This window comes from Siniperca chuatsi, linkage group LG8 (genome assembly GCF_020085105.1).
Source record: "Siniperca chuatsi isolate FFG_IHB_CAS linkage group LG8, ASM2008510v1, whole genome shotgun sequence".
Lineage (NCBI taxonomy): Eukaryota > Metazoa > Chordata > Actinopteri > Centrarchiformes > Sinipercidae > Siniperca > Siniperca chuatsi.
This window is the reverse complement of record NC_058049.1, coordinates 15,452,360-15,469,859: the sequence shown is the minus strand read 5'-3', so window position 1 is coordinate 15,469,859 and position 17,500 is coordinate 15,452,360. Positions and strand designations below refer to the sequence as shown.

General features: G+C 41.8%; 1 protein-coding gene across 1 annotated transcript in view; it reads right to left on the bottom strand.

The window, feature by feature from the left end:
- LOC122880560 (dedicator of cytokinesis protein 2-like) overlaps positions 1-17,500 on the bottom strand; it is a 101,760-nt gene that overhangs the window by 83,413 nt on the left and 847 nt on the right. Inside the window, exons 2-16 of the mRNA XM_044205819.1 lie at positions 15,720-15,803; positions 15,078-15,118; positions 14,830-14,885; positions 14,649-14,745; positions 14,413-14,561; positions 13,946-14,081; positions 13,363-13,520; positions 11,554-11,635; positions 11,165-11,300; positions 10,381-10,456; positions 10,129-10,205; positions 2,533-2,783; positions 2,082-2,180; positions 1,781-1,853; positions 1,402-1,505 (exon numbers count right to left, since the gene is read on the bottom strand). Of these exons, the coding sequence (XP_044061754.1) occupies positions 1,402-1,505; positions 1,781-1,853; positions 2,082-2,180; positions 2,533-2,783; positions 10,129-10,205; positions 10,381-10,456; positions 11,165-11,300; positions 11,554-11,635; positions 13,363-13,520; positions 13,946-14,081; positions 14,413-14,561; positions 14,649-14,745; positions 14,830-14,885; positions 15,078-15,118; positions 15,720-15,803 (1,619 nt within the window). The remainder of the gene's footprint in view (positions 1-1,401; positions 1,506-1,780; positions 1,854-2,081; positions 2,181-2,532; positions 2,784-10,128; positions 10,206-10,380; positions 10,457-11,164; positions 11,301-11,553; positions 11,636-13,362; positions 13,521-13,945; positions 14,082-14,412; positions 14,562-14,648; positions 14,746-14,829; positions 14,886-15,077; positions 15,119-15,719; positions 15,804-17,500) is intronic.

Here is a 17,500-nt window from a genome sequence, read left to right as displayed (position 1 = left end):
TCCACAGTAGTAATCCCATGTGATCACTACACTTTATCTACTTCTGTCTAACTCAACTTCAGTTTGTAATCTCAGAACTTTGGAAACAGTGGGGCCAGGACAGGTTAGAAAAATAAGAGGACAAACAAAAACAACAGCAACTGTTGGTGCAGCATTTTTCTTCTTAGTTACAAAGTGCTGAAAAGCTAGAGAGAACACATAGGAAAGAAGGGAAAGAGATATATGAGAAAAGGAGACAAGGCTCTTCTCTTGATATATTGATTTATTATTTTCTTTATCTGTTTTGTTTATGTGATCATACTTTACCTACTGTACATTCTTCCATATATAAATGTACTATCTTCAGGTCATAGATTCAGTTGGGTCTTAAGCCTTAATTCTGCCCTCTTTAATACCAAAGCAGTAAGTATCAAAGAGTGAGTGGGTGGAAAAGCAGGGAGTAAGAGATTGAAGCCATGAGCGGCACAGGGATCGAGGGGAATGTAGGGATAACGAGGGATAATCGAAAAAGAGGACACAGAGGGACCATTCATTTAGTCTTTGAGTGAATCACGAGTAATTAATCTTCATTGCGTTTGGCATTTAATCAATAAGGGGATTCAATCTTAGCTCTGGCTCATATGGCAGGAAATCTATTTGGCTTCAGTCAACCTGTCTGGGTGGCCATAATCTCCCGTCCAGACTCACTATATGTTTAGATCTGTTTGATGATGATTACAACTGAACATATGTGCTGAAATTCTGAGATCATCTATCTGCCTTTTTCTACCAGGTTCTAGGCAAATAACCCAGTATGCTTCAGTGATTTGTAAAGTCTACCATTAATTTCTCACCGTTATATAAATGTAGATGAAAAACCTCCACAATTAAGTGGGGAATGGCATTGAGCTTTGGTACAGTTAGTTTAAACTTCCCCATTCATTCATGTCTGACCATGAATGATGAATCAAAAGACTCCTGTAAACTGGTTTTGTTATTTACCACCAGTTGATGAGTTGCCACTTTCATTTGATGTAGTACTTAAACATTTTTTAGATTTATTGTAGTTGGGCTATTTAATCCAAGGTGGTTGGTCCAACAAAAAGAAATGAGCTGTGACCCTTTCTCATCATAAACTGTGTTCACTGTGTCATTTAGAACTCTCAGAGGAGCTTTTGCATCTGTATAAGTATGAAAGCTTTGCTTGTTGATCTGCTATTCAGTTGCACAAAGCTATTATTCTACAAACTGGGGGTCAAGGATTTGGGTGACAAATAAGTTGCACATCCGCTTTTAAATTAATCAGGTTTTCAGATACCTGAAATTTGTCTCATTTGATTTGTTTTTCTTTGTAGAAGACACTGAACCCATTCATGAGTTAATCTGTTTTCTTTCTGCAAAAGTTTTGTTTCTGGTTCTGACCTTGAAGACTACAAGGTCATGCAGCCCATCTTGTAGAACTGTTCCATCCTCCTTCATCAGACGCACAAAGGCCATGGCAAAGTTCTTCTCACTCTTGTCCTTGGCTGGAGACGAATGTGTAAACAGAAGGAGGCAGGGCCATGGGAGAAACACATCAGGGAAATAGAAAGGGGGGAGGGAAGGGGAGAATTCAGACATGGGAGGAAGAAAGACTGCTGATTTGTATAATCAAGTGTGCGTAATGATGCCTTGGGTCATTTTCCAAATTGTTTCCAGTCCTTTCAGTGTCACATTATGCTCAGGGGATCAGAGGACAGGAGTTAAGTTTGTGGATGTATGGAGACAACAGACAGGTAGAAGACAAGAGGCTGATACTCACACTCCTGAGAAGAGCGGTGTCTGAACATGAAGCGTAAATGAATTCTGTGCATTTCTTCCAGAGAGACTGCCACCTGAAGGACATCCCATTTTATTATCGAATTTGAAATTACAGATACCTTAAAATTTTAAAATGTATACTATAACATTCAGGGGTTTATTTTCTTGAAAATTATGGTTGAAATGAGGAATGCAAATGCTATATAAACACGAGACATCAGTTATAGACGGAAGTAAAGTTCTAGCACTAACTACTTTTGAACTGTTAGCGCTGCAACTCCTTCTAAACAACACCCACATACCTTAATTGTCTCCATCCAGCGGGGCTGTTTGACTTGGTAGTAGATGACTGATCTGTACTCATTGACCGCCTTATCCCCTGCTCCCAGACAGATGGAGTTCTAGGAAAGAGGGAGAGAGAGAAAAATATGTGTCATACTGAGCTGAAGGATTTTATATTTATGTGTGTATGTGTGTGTGTGCATGTGCATCCATGTATGCCTAAGATGGATTTTCGTCAATGTGCCCCTGACTATGAGAGGGTGAGTAAGCACTTGATCAGTGTCTTGCTTGCTCACTGGCCTATACCACCTCAATCTCTTAAACACCGCACACGGCACACACACACTTTTGCACCAGCACACTCTACCTCAAACCCTCCACACACAAACCAATCCCTATTTACACAAATCCCAGATAATCAAATGCACCAGCGTGCTCTGTACGTACCCGCCCTCATCTCATGCTGCTCACCTGTATGACCTTGCCCTCCTCATCACAGACCCACATGATGACCTCCACGTTTTTCTGTGTCGTCTTGTTGTATTTGTCGAAGTCGCCGCCCTGTAAGGTGAGGTAGATGTCATTGCGAACGTCTCCCGGCATAATGATCTCTGGGAAGCCCAGCTTGCGGGCCACCACGGTGCTGCGGTCAACCAGGTGAGGGTATTCCTTCCGGATCTGAACAATGTCCCCTACCAGAGCCTTCATGGTCACCCACAGACCTGGAGGGAGGTGGGGGTAGAGGGGGAGGGAAGGTAATGTATTATAATAATAACAAGCTTAGTGATATGTTGCTCAAAACATAATTTGCTATCAAACAGGACACCAAGATTTCTTGCAACAGGCTTGATATGTTGTGACAGGTTACCAGTAGATGTCAGTATTTGTTTAGTGACGTGTTGGGGCCCAATGACAAGGATTTCAGTTTTATTTGAGTTGAGCTGAAGAAAATATATCGACAATGCCAAACAACAATGAAAAGAAATCCCATGTCTGCAGATGACATCACCCGAAGGAAGCATGTATAAGGAGAACAGTATTGGTCCCAGAATTGAACCTTGAGGCACAACGTACTTGATATGGGAAAAGGATGACATGAAGTTATTAATGCTGACACAGAATTTCCTATTGGACAGATAAGATGAGAACCAGTCTAGTGCAGTGCCAAATATGCCCACCCAGTGCCTCAGTCTATCTAAAAGAATGCCATGATCAGTTGTGTCAAAGGCAGCACTTAAGTCCAGCAGCACAAGAATTGAGCACATGCCTGTGTCTGCATTCATTAAAAGGTCATTAGTGACTTTGAGGAGGGCTGTCTCAGTGCTGTGGTGTTGACGAAAGCCAGATTGGAACTTTCAAAGGTATTATTGTTTTCCACAGCAGCAAGAAGCTGCTTAGATACAAGTTTTTCAAGAATCTTCGAAATTAAAGGCAGTTTGGAGATTGGGTGATAGTTATCCAGGAGGCTGGGATCAAGCCCAGGCTTTTTTTTTTAGGACTGGCTAGACACAAGCAGTTTTAAACTAATCTGGGATGCAGCCAGTAGACAGCGAGCTGTTAAAAATAATTTGTAAAAGGGGCACAATACAATCCAATACAATAACTTCCAATAAAAACCTAATTGGGATTTTGTCCAGAGGGCTGGAGGATACTCTCATAAGTGACCTGATGTCTGCGAGTTCAGGCAGAGTAACAGCAGAAAAATTGCTCAAAGAAACCCTGAGCAGGTGATCAACTTCTAAAAAGGCAGGATTGGGGGTGATATCAGATCTTACCAGCAAAGTGCACAAGAAACTTTTCACAATCAGCATCACAATCAGCAGAGGCGCAAGGAGAGGCTGGGTTAACTAACTGATCCACAATCTTAAATTTTTTAGTCTTTGAGTTTGGTCTATTTTTCAGAGGGGCTATGAGATCTAAGGTTGAAGAACAAAGGTAGTTAAAATAATCAACCAAATTGTTGGTGTTGGAGGAATCGGGAAACACATTCCCAGGAGAATTGAACAGTGTACAGAATTTTGAGGCACTGTACTCATTAAGGACGCGTGTGTACTCAGAGCTGCTACTAGCAGCCTGTAATTCACAGTTAAAAACAATGCATAGGTGATCGGATACAAACATGTCCCTGATTTCCACAGATGGAGTTTTCAGGCCCAGAGTAAATACTAGGTCTAAGGTGGCCACGGGAATGAGTTTGGCCAGACACATGTTGTTGAAATTTAAAAGAGTTAGTGATATTTAAAAGATCAGCAGCAAGGGCATTAGAAGAGTCATCAACATGAATATTAAAATCACCACAAAGAACAATTCTATCATAATTTAAAACAAGACTGGATAAAAACTCTGGGCGATAAATAATAGCAAATATGACCGGGAGGGGGCCACCAAGTTTAAACATGAGCACTTCAAAGGAGGAAAAATCATTGCAAGCTATGAGGTTACACTTTAAATGCTTCCTATAGACAGTAACAAGGCCCCCACCTCGACCACAAACCCTAGGGCGGCTATAGCAGTCAGAATCAGGAGGGCACAATTCAGCCAGGTGACTGTGATCACCAGGACGTAACCAGGATTCAGTTAAAAACATGAAATCTAAATCAGTAGAAGAGATAAAATCATTTAAAATAAACGTTTTGTTAGAGAGGAATCTTACATTGAGAAGAGCCATCTTAAAAAGTCTGTGCTGGTTCAGTTTTGAGGTTGAGAGTGGAAGTAGGGTTCTGGCCCGGATCTTTAATAAATTATTATTATTGCTGTGTAGTCTGTGTCTGTTTCGTATTAAGGACCTATGCATAATTACCACAGGAATTTTGAAAGTTAGTGACAGCAGAGGGTGCGTGGCTGTTTTTGGTGGGCAGAGAAGAGAAAGAAGAGCGAGGGGAAACAGGTGATATATTAATTAGTTAATAACAGGATGTTTGCAGTGAGGCTTCGGATTTTTTTCTTTTCTAAGCAGTATTCAGTGTTTCCTTTAAAAATACATACATATTGAAAAAGCGTTTAGAGCATCATGGGACTCAGAATCTCAAGACTTGTGAAATTTAGACAGATGACAGACTGATGCCTTACACATATTGTCTTGGATATATATATATATAACTTTGTCCTTCACCCCCCGCGGGTGGTCTCGTCCTTCGAGCTCGGGTCCTCTACCAGAGGCCTGGGAGCTTGAGGGTTCTGCGCAGTATCTTTGCTGTTCCCAGTACTGCGCTCTTCTGGACCGAGATGTCTGGTGTTCTTCCAGGGATCTGCTGTAGCCACTCCTCCAGTTTGGGGGTCACTGCCCCGAGTGCTCCGATGACCACGGGCACCACTGTTGCCTTCACCTTCCAGGCCTTCTCCAGCTCTTCTCTAAGCCCTTGGTACTTCTCTAGTTTCTCATGTTCCTTTTTCCTGATGTTGCCATCGCTTGGTATCGCCACATCAACCACAACGGCTTTCCTCTGTTGTTTGTCAACCACCACGATGTCAGGCTGGTTCGCCATTACCATTCTGTCAGTCTGGATCTGGAAGTCCCACAGGATCTTGGCTCGGTCATTCTCTACCACCTTTGGAGGTGTTTCCCACTTTGACCTCGGGTTTCCAGTCCATACTCAGTGCAGATGTTCCTGTACACTATGCCAGCTACTTGGTTATGGCGCTCCATGTATGCTTTTCCTGCCAGCATCTTACACCCTGCAGTTATGTGCTGGATTGTCTCAGGGGCCTCTTTGCACAGCCTACACCTTGGGTCTTGTCTGGTGCGGTAGATCTGGGCCTCTATTGCTCTGGTGCTCAGGGCCTGCTCCTGTGCAGCCATGATGAGTGCCTCTGTGCTGTCCTTCAATCCAGCCCGCTCTAGCCATTGGTAGGACTTCTTGATATCAGCCACTTCAGTTATGTTCGGTGGTACATCCCATGTAGGGGTTTGTCCTCCCATGATGGTCCTTCCTCCAGCACGTCTTCCTCTGTTCCCCATTGCCTGAGACATTCACTGAGCACGTCATCTGTTGGGGCCTTATCTTTGATGTACTTGTGGATCTTGGATGTTTCATCCTGGATAGTGGCTCTCACACTCACTAGTCCACGGCCGCCTTCCTTACGGCTAGCGTACAGTCTCAGGGTGCTGGATTTGGGATGGAACCCTCCATGCATGGTGAGGAGCTTTCGCGTCTTAACGTCTGTGGTCTGTATCTCCTCCTTTGGCCACCTTATTATTCCTGCAGGGTATCTGATCACTGGCAGGGCGTAGCTGTTTATTGCCTGGGCTTTGTTCTTGCCATTGAGCTGACTTCTTAGGACTTGCCTTACTCGTTGAAGGTATTTGGCCGTTGCCGTCTTCCTTGTTGCCTCTTCGAGGTTGCCATTTGCCTGTGGTATTCCAAGGTACTTGTAACCATCCTCAATGTCTGCTATTGTTCCTTCTGGGAGTGAGACCCCTTCTGTGTGGACTACCTTCCCTCTCTTTGTCACCATTCGACTGCACTTCTCAAGCCCGAATGACATCCCAATGTCAGAGCTGTAGATCCTGGTGGTGTGGATCAGTGAGTCGATGTCCCGCTCGCTCTTAGCGTATAGCTTGATGTCATCCATGTAGAGGAGGTGACTGATGGTGGCCCCTGTTCCTGAGTCGGTATCCATAGCCAGTCTTGTTGATTATTTGGCTGAGGGGTTCAGACCTATGCAGAACAGCAGTGGGGACAGAGCATCTCCTTGGTATATGCCACATTTGATGGATACTTGTGCAAGTGGCTTACCATTGGCCTCAAGGGTGGTTTTCCACAGCCTCATCGAGTTCGCAATGAAGTCCCTTAGAGTCCTGTTGATGTTGTACATCTCTAAGCATTCAGTGATCCATGTGTGCGGCATTGAGTCATATGCTTTCTTGTAATCAATCCAGGCAGTGCACAGGTTGGTGTGTCGGGCTCTGCAGTCTTGGGTGACTGTTCTGTCAACCAGGAGTTGGTGTTTGGCTCCTCTGGTTCCTCTGCCAATGCCCTTCTGTGCTTTGCTCATGTATTGATCCATGTGTCCACTTATCTTAGCCGCAATGATGACATTGAGTGACTGACATGAGCTTCCATGTTGTGGAGAGGCAGGTTATTGGCCGATAGTTGGATGGGACTGTACCCTTTGCGGGATCCTTCAGGATCAGGATTGTGCGCCCTTCGGTAAGCCATTCAGGGTGCGTCCCATCTCTTAGCAGCTGGTTCATTTGTGCTGCTAGGCGCTCGTGGAGTGCAGTGAGCTTCTTTAGCCAGTAGGTATCCTGTCAGGGCCCGGTGCTGTCCAGTTCTTCATACCTGAGACTCTTTCTTGTATGTCTGCCCAGCTGTGATGGTGACTGGATTCTGCGTACACTCTGAGTTGCGAACAGCCGGAGGTTGCTGTGGTCCTTTTAGGCTCAGGTTTGGCAGTTTCGAGTGCTTCAGGTGCCAGCCACTGTGCATCGCTGTTGTGTGATGCCTCCCTTTTTTGCCCAACCTGGTTTCCATGGTATTGTCTCTCTCATGGCTCCCATGGTTGCTCTTGTAGCCAAGCATCTCTAGGATCACTGCTGCTGAGGCGTATATCAGCTCATTGGTTTCAGTGATGGTTGTGGTAGGGATCGCTCTCAATGCTGCATTCACATCTTCTAGGAGACTTTCTGATGGTACTTCACTTAGCCGTTGTAGTTGGCGTCGGGGTTGCCTTGTATTCATCCTCTTTCCATGATCTTATCTTTCAGGTCAGTTGCTGCCTCGTTCAGCGTGATTTCTCTTGGGGCTTCGTACCCAATCTCTGGTTGGGGAGCTGCTGGATGCTCCCCTCTGATGCTCTGCCGTAGCATTTGTGTTGTACCTCGTCAATCTCAAGTTGTGATAGCAGTTGCCGCTTGTGGATGTTGGAACACTGAGCTACTAGTTGCTTCGCCGTAAGCCTCGATTGTGGGTTTCAGAGTAACCATTCACCCCACATCCTGTGCATGTAACCCCTCTGACTAGGGTTACTGGAGTAGTAGCATTCCAACAGAGCCTTGTTAACGCATCTCGCCCATTTCCGTCTTGTTCCAGTAGCCATTTGTCGTCTCGATGCCCTGGTTCCCCAACACCTGACGCAGACCTGAGCCGGCATGTCAATCATTTCATCGTCACTCATCATCATGAGGTAGGCAGCAGCGTGAAGGGTCTTGCCTAAGGACCCACACTGGATGATGGGTCATTGCTCATTGCGCCCCGAGGGGGATTCGAACCCTTGTTCCCCCGTGAGTGTCCCGTGGCCTATCAAATCGAGCTATCCAGCCTTTCCGCACTGGATGATGGTCATTGCTCAATGCGTCCCGAGGGGATTCGAACCCGGGTCCCCTGTGTGAAAGTCCTGAGACTTACCAATTGAGCTATCCAGCCGCTATATATATATATATATATATATATATATATATATATATATATATATATATATATATATATATATATATATATATATATATATATATATATATATATATATATATATATATATATATATATATATATATATATATATACACACACACATTTAAATGAGTCGTTAATCTAAAGATTAATCATTTAACAAGTTGACAGATACATTAAGTTAGTACAGAAACTACATTTCATTGTGGGATTTTGTTTAAGGATGTCCATCGTCAGTAAAGAACCTTCATCATATCAACTGGCTGATATCTGATATTCATTAGCTGTTAGTTCCTGGTAATCATAAAAAATTGTGTGTACAGGCCTGAAAGAGAGAAATATTCTCCTGTTATACTTCATTAGTGACCAAAGTTGATCACCCAAAACAACTCAGGAAAACACAGGTTATGTGTAGATATCAAAGAGTTAAATCTAAAACTTCTTAGAACTTTGTTTGACCAAATATTAATAAATGAATTCCAGGAAAATAGCCACTCCAGGATATTTTAAATGAGGAATCCAGAGAGGAGTTTGCATTTCTCTCTCCAGGTAGGTAAATACAAATTAAAGCCAAATGAATAAAAAAGGAATTTCAAGGCCTCGTACTATTAATATTTAATTTAAAACATTTTAAGATGTTTTCAGGACCTACAGAAACCCTGAAACATGAGGGTTAAGAGCTGAACTTAAAGTTAGATCCACTTTGTGTAAAATTTTAGTGTTTGTGTAAGGGGAACATAATGTTAAAGTGTTCCAAGGTGAACCAGGGATGTGAAAAGGTCTGCTGTTGTTGCAGACTAGATTACAATCAATACTATAAAATTTCTGTCTCCTGTTTGTGAATGGGCTGTAAGACAGGGGAGCAAAGGAGACAAAGAAAGGATGGAGGTGTTATCATAATAGGCTGTGGGCTCTCACAGCTTTCAGATAATTATGTGAGAAAGCATAGACAAATAATGGACAGAAAATGGAAAAAGGGTTGAGCTATTTTAGGGTAATACATAGTTGGTGAAATCTAGACTATGTCACAAACCCACATTTTCAAGGCTAACCACATGCCTACAGGGACTACTCTGTGGGTGTGGGTGTGTGTGGGTGGGTGTGTGTGTGTGTGTACTGTGGCAGAAGCTTCTCAAAGTGAGAGGAAGGAGAGATTAGGGGTGAGTAATGTTAAGAACAGAGATGTGTTGGCCTCAGGTGCTCCTTCCATATCGGTTCGCCTGGGTGCTCCTTTCATATCTAGGTTGTACCCAGGGTTTTCAGGAGTGGGCAGAAAGATGAAAGCTGAGCGATATGACAGTGCAGTCCAACATATGTTACTCTATGTGGAACAAGACAGCGTCACCCATAGGGGCTGTCAAACTTAACTATAAACATGAGGTAGTGGGCAGTGAGACTGGAGGCTGGTGAGGGAGAAATAAAGGGTAAGTAATATGAAAACATCGGCTCAAGGGCGCATGCTATCCATCAGGGTAATGTCCTTTGTTTTCAGCCACGGGAGAGAGAGAGAGCAGAGAGAAGAGGAGAGGATGCAATAAGAAATGGCCATTTTGTCTGACCACAAATCAGTGCAGCATACACATGTTATGTGGGAACCTTCAGTGCATACTTTGGCAGAAGAGTCACATGGCTTACACACTAGGAAACAGAGAGCAAAGCCTGTGCGGAACAGTACCTTGGCCACCACTGTCTCCTCGTAATGCTGTCACTTTGTTCAGCAAGGTGTGGAGAAAGTCATTCTCATAGACTATCCTGGAGCCAAACAAACACACAGAAACTGTTTAATCTTAAAATTGAAACCTTCACACACAAAATTGCAATATTGCTATTTTAATTACAGGGAGGATCTGTGAACACAGATTTAAGTTTCTTAGAGAAGGAATGGAGGGAGGGAGGTTGAGTAATAGAGGAGGAAAAAAGGACATACGGGAAGAAGGGGATGAAAAACTGCTTCTCATCATCGCATTCCATCTTCCCTTTGATGATATCACTAATGTCCATCACTGCCGAGAAAAGAAAACAAATGTGTCTGTGATGACAAAATGAAAGAAAATGCTATACAGTAATTTCTGATATGGATTCACATCAGTCAACAATGACAGCCTGTGTGAACATTTTGTTTATAAAGCACTCTATCACACACTAGTCTAGCAAAGGCCTCAATACATACTCTGATAGCTGTTTTGTGAGGTTATACGAGGATACAGGCAACTTTTTTGAGCCAGTGGGAGCAACAATAGCCTAAAGGGTAGAAAAAAAGTAGTGGACCACCAGCAGTCACCATCAATATTTTAGTTTTGTTTGTGCAAAAGATGACTGTGGTTGTATTGGACAGCTCCCAGGTGTAAATACGGCCAATAATACCTGCAGCAGCCGCTGACAAATCAGACAAAATTACTCTGACCTTCAGAGAACAAAAGTAAAAATTACTGAAGAGGCAACTAAAGGCCATTATTGTTGGCTAAACTGGTGAAATTTGGCAATGGAATGAGGCAAAACAGCCTTTCTCTGTCATCAAATGTATTGCAGCTTTAAGAGAGAGGCTACTAAAAGCAATACTTGGGAATGTTGACAATACAGAGAAATCTTTCTGATTAGCAATTTGGTAAGTCTAATAGCTACTATTAATACTTTGCACATTGCTTGACCACTTGGATTGGCAATTTAGCACCTTCGACCAAATGAAATTGTATTGGCTGCTCTTCAAGTACCTGCCACCCCGAATGGCCGCCTCAGGCCCTGAGTGCCCTTCTTGTTGTTCGTCTCTTTCAGATCCATCCTGCCCACTCTCACTATCTGACAGATCAGATAAATCTTTTCTCTGCTCAGGTCCTTGTTCCCCAGGTCCTGGTAGAGAAAGACAGGGAAAGGAGGGCAGAGAGAAAAGAAAGCAAAATAAGAAGTATATGGAGTGGGAATAAGAGATATAAGGATGAAAAGATGGAGGAAAGAGGAGTTGGGACAGAAGGTTAGTGGGAAAGAGAGTGAGAGAAAAACAATGCAATCTTCTAAATAAGGAATAAATCCATTAATTCCTATACAGTGCAGTGTCTGTAGTGCAGTGTCTGCAGTGTGATAGTGCCCTCCTGTGGTCACTTACTGTAAAGACAACCTTCAGGTTGTTGAGCATGTCAATCTCCTTGGGGAATCCTTTGCTGCCCCAGCGTACCAAGTAGTTCTCACTGCACCAAGCATGGAAAAAGTTAAAAGACACACATCATATGTTTTACTTTACTGTTCTGCAAAGCTACACTACACAATATTTTAATATACAACCACACATAGTATCAAACATTACAGCTACAATAAAGATTTTTTCATTCCCCTTGACTGAAACCCTGCAGATTGACTCTATTTGAGAATGAAATTCTGTTTTGGGGTACATTTCTACCTACAGAAAGAGATGAATCAAAAAGATAGAAAAGCTATCTCTGTCCAATCCAGGGGTGAGCGAGTGCTTGGTCCAGATAAAGCTGGACTGTTTGCCTCCCTCATCTTTTGGTTCTCTTTGGAAGAGCAGCCTGTCTTGTGTACATGAGCATAATCTCTGCAGTCTGCTGATGTGACAGTACATGATTTCTGGGAATATTAAGTTCAAATGTTTCAGTCATCCCCTGACATATGCAGCATCTGCATTATAATTTAGATTGAAATGCTAAAAATACAACCCTTATATTTCCAATAGCATTTTCCTGACATACCAGCATGGACCAGACACTGACAGAGGGATGAATAGAAGGATAGACAGCAAGACAGACACGCTTATACACTAAGCATCTGTGGATACAGTATGGTGAATCAAAGCTGAGAAAAAGTTGATACCTTCCTAAAACATTCCTGTCATAAAACCCTACTATCTGCCATGTTTTCAGAGAGGCAGACAAGGACAGGGAATGGATAATACAAAACAAAAAATCCAAGCATTTAACCAATCAAACAAACATAACAAGCGCAGATGAGATGGAAGAGAATCAGACATTAGGACAAATGGCAGGAAAGTAAGAGACGATCAAATGGTGGTGGATATATATTGAGAAAAAAGATGATCGATCCAGGTCTATCTTAATACTCGCAGCTGCAGTGGCTGAGACAGAGATATACCCAGTATGACAGTGAGTGACAGGGCTTAGCATCAGTGCTGTCAGGCACCACATAGCACTGCCAGTCAGTATCTGCTGCCCTATAATTTGTGTTTTTTCTGTATTCTTATTTTTGGCATACCATTGTTCTAATTTAGCGGGGTTCAAAATTTGAGGAGAGAAAACAAATGAGGAAACAAGAGAAGGAGAGATATACAGACACAAAGAATTGGAAGAGAAAAGAGGAGAGTGTGTGTGGGCTGGAGCGTGTGTGTGTGTGTGTTGAGGCGTGTGTTTGTATGCGCGTGCACACATTTTAGACAGCTGAGGGACGGAGATGAGGTAGAAAAAACTTGAATTCAAATGTATTTTCATAAATGGGTACTAAGAGGGATAAGGTAGAGGCTAAACCAACTTTATCTTAATTTCCCCATATTTCTATTTTATTTAATGGATAGAGTTTACTTATCTTATGATTTCAATCCTTGAAATATGAAATTCAGACTCATAAGCAAAATCATATCAACATAAGCTATACGAAGACTATCCTTTTCAAGAAACAACAATAGTTGTTCATAATCACACACTCTTTTCTATCTCTATGTGACTCAACACTACACTCCAAAATAGATTTCAAATGTATAACTGCCAGAATTCAACATTAACATCAGTTTATTATTTGAAGCCTAAACAGACACATTTAAACTTGCATATGAATCTGAAGCTTCAAATTCTCAAATCAACCTGAAAAGAAAACATAAGCATACACCACCATCTAAAACACCTTCTGAAGCTCACTGTATGAGGCTATGGACTAAAGCAAGTGACACCTGATGATGGTCTGTTTGATGGGGTCATAGAGAGACATGAAGAGCTCCGAGTCCTCGCCGATGCGACAGACAAAGTTCCTGACAAACACGTAGAGGCTGTGGGTGGGGGAAGACTGGATCCGCGCTGAGATCCCACTGTGGTCTGTCTGGATGTTGGACTGCAGGAGAGGACATTAGTTGTAGGAGTTTAACTTGGGACGAGGGTTTAACAGGATAAAATACCAGCCTAAAGTCTTAATTTCAAGGTCCTAACAAATCTGATTGGCTGGTATAACAATTAATAATAGTTGGTTACATAATTCTGGGATGTACCAGCTGCAGCATCCACATTTGTTGGTTTGTAAGAGAGAAGAAAATCTAAATGAAATGACAAAATTGTGATCCCATCCATATCACAATAACTTTTACATGTTCCGATATTATATCCCCATGAAAGAGGAGAGGAGTTTCCCAGGAAAAATCCCATGGTAGACATGTCCCTGGGAAGTCTAGTACAGTCAAACACAGCAATGTCAAGTAAATTCAATTGTAACTGCCACATCCCTCTTGCAATTTTCCCTCTCCCTCTTATCCTTTTCCTTACCTGCTCCTCTTTGATGCGTTCATTTATCTTGGCTGTGGCCTCCTGGTGGGCCCGAAACAGACTGATGACACTAGCACGCTCTGGCTCCAAGATGTTCCCATCATCGTCCCGGACCACCTGGTCCAACTCCAGGATCCTGTAGTAGGAAGCAGGAGAGGTGAGGATTTCGGAGATTGATGGAAGGTGAACTATAGAAAAAGGACAAAGAACGGGCAACGAGTGGAGGTGGAAATGGAGGAGGGAAGAAGACAGCGAGGTGATAGGAGGGAGGAGGGAGCAGAGAGGAAAGAAAGATAAGAAGAGAGAAGATACTGAAAAATCAGTGGCTAGAAAGATGTGAACAGGTAGGTGAGATGGGAGCAAATGAGCTTGTGTGACAGATTGAAATTGGTTAGAAAAGTCAGTTTTGAACAGTGACCATATTAAGATATGTGTGAACAAGTGATTTGGTTTTTGAGCAGACGTACTTGTTGCCATAGTCAATTTTGGAGGTGACTTTCTGCTTGAGCTCCTTGAATTCGTCACTAGGCAGAGTCCCAGACAGGAGCTGGGAACGCCACTCCATTAGCTCCCACATCAGTCTCTGGACCTGCTTCAGACGCACCCGTTTATTGGCCTGGACAGGTAGATGTATGGAGTTAAACTCAAATACACACACACACATTCACATACACAGAGTGTTTTTGCTTGTTTGGTTTTTTACCACAAAGAGCTGCTTCCATATGCTTCCCCACTCCCTCAATGTGGTGGTCACCTCCTTCACCAAGGGCATCTCTGCATACATCACTACCTCCTCATCTCTGTAGTCACACACATATATATATTTGAAAACACAACTTCAAAGACATAACTTTTGGAGACAGATGAAGTTTAATTCCACTCACCCTCGTTTTTCAATTATGACTTCCTTAAGATGGACAAAACTGGCAGGGAACACTCCCTGGAGAGGAATATGTGTGGGGGAAATGAAAAAAATCAGTGGTAGCTCTCACCTTTCCTGTCCACTAAACTAGAAAAGAAGATCTCCCAGTCGAATAAAGTTGGTTGAATGCCATGTGTTATTATCACCTTTCTGTTAAAATCAATGTGATGTCAGGTGTAAAAACCAGGTTATGTGTGTGTGAGCTCTAACCTGTTGGGCTTTGTTCCTAGCCAAGTAGCCTCTGTACCATCCTGAAAGAGAAATTGACTGTCATCTTACTGCTATCACACCTTACTGACATCTGGACATGGGAAGGCTTTTGGTGTTCAGTACTGAAATGTGGAGGTGTCTAGACTGAAACCTAGAGGGAAAACTAGGATGCATACAATCTTCAACTGGTATAACAAAAAACTAATATTTGTATACTACAGCATAGTAAAGTTATTTATCATGTATATCAATATTTTATTCTCTGAAATACTCTCACTAAATATCACTGACAAAAGATACAAACAGCTACCTTCTTTAACTTTAACTGAGAAAAAGTATTGTTTATCAATATGACATAGTACTCACAGATTGTACTTATAGACAGGAAGTACTAACTAATGTAATTTTTCATTTTGACAATATTTTTCATTTTGTTTGAGCAGCTGGTTTATAATATGGACGTGACTTTGTTTTAGGACATGCCGCATGTTTTTAGGTGCAAGATATAAACATATTTTAAACTTTTTCAATGATGAACATGTTAAAAAAACAACATAAAATGGTTATTTAGGAGCACCATACAACAGAAGTGATGTTACATTTAATATATTGTATCATTTTTATGTTTCGAGATATTCTTACCATCACAGACCTCCTGGATGTGGACCATATCGCCTACCTCCAGGGAAAGCTGCTTCTCTCCATGGCCGGCAAAGTTCCACTTTACTAAAAAAGAAATTGTTACAGTCTGATGAGGGACACATTTGATTGACCATTGTTTAATGGTGGTTCAATGAAAAAATTTCCCAAGCACACAAACACCAAGTGAGCAGACCTCTCATGTTATGAATGTCAGCTTTTGCTTTTCTTTGTCTTATGTATTCAGTTGAAGGTGAATCCTTTTGTATTACTCTTTTTTAATCAAACGCTCACAAAAAGTTAAATTTATGTCACTACTCTGATATGTGCAAAACTCCATCAGCTCCTCCATTTTCTTCGGAGACTCAGTTTTTGGTGTCTGCAGGAATATTATGCTCAGTTTTTATAGAGCTCCATTTTACCATATGGTATTACCAGCTAGTTTGGAAACCTAACAGTCAAGTTTAAGGCTCAAATATTTAGTCTGGTTAAGATGGCAGGGAAGATTATGGGAATCCCCACACTTCTCACTCCCCAAGACATTATTGAGCAGTCTAGTATTCGGCAGGCCAACAGGATTTTATCTGACCCTTCTCATGTGTTGAACTCTGAGTATGTGCTAATGAATTCGGGAAGGAGGGACAAGGTCCCTTTGTGTAAGCACAATCGTTAACATTGATTTGTCCCTCTGCCAGTTAAACGTATTAATGGACAACTTCTAATTTATTCATTAAGGTGTGTATGTTATGCCTTTGTAATTTTAACAGTGAATGGCTTTGACTAATTTGCTTGGTTGTTTTATCTTAGGTTTGCATGTGTTCTTATTTAATGTGCTTTTATTGTGATGTTTGGTTTTCATGCTGCGATGCGCTTACTTAAAGTAACCCTAACCCTTTATTTTTGGGTTTTGGACTGTGGTGGTCAGACAAAACAATCTGAAGATGTCAACTCAGGCTCTGGGAAATTGGGATGATAGACATAGACCAAATGATTAATTGATTAATCTAAAAATGAATCAACAGATTAATCAATAATGAGTATAATTGTCAGTTACAGCCTTAGATTTACTGTATGAGAGTACAAGCAGCAGTCGTAGCAGCAGGAATAAAATTTTATGTAATGAATAAGCATTGCCGCCGCAGCAGCACGGCTGCATGGCAGAGCAAAGGGTAGGCAGAGCTTTGGCAGCAGCTTACTGTGCACTGCCTCACTGCAAAGGGTGCACTGGATATCAGTTAGTTGCAGAAAGTAAGCGTGGTAGTGAAACTGTCTGCACTAGCTCACTAAACAAGCAGTTACACAGCTATAAAATTACTACTAAATATGCTTGTGACTGTATAAAAAGTGGCACACTATTTTAGACCAATACTTTAACTAGAATATATATTGTTTTCAAAATGAAAACAGGTGTACAGTTCACAATATTATATGGCTTCCAATTTTATCAACTCTGTCTACAGTAATTTAGCTGTATATGGCTTCAAACTCAAACTAACTTCCTTCCTTCTTCCTCCACTTCCTGTGTTGTAGTCTTACACAGACCAGGAAGACATTCAGTCTAAATACAGTAGATAAACAACACTCAACTGAGTAATTGATTCAAAATGGCTTTTATAAACTCATTGTCATTTTCACTGTTAATCTTAAACTATAAGTGGTAGAACTATTAGGATGAAAAACTTAAAATTGTCTTAACTCACTTTTTACAATACATATATATATATGTATGCCTAACGTATTACAAGTAACTGATAAATCAATGCATTGTCTGCAACATGCGTGAA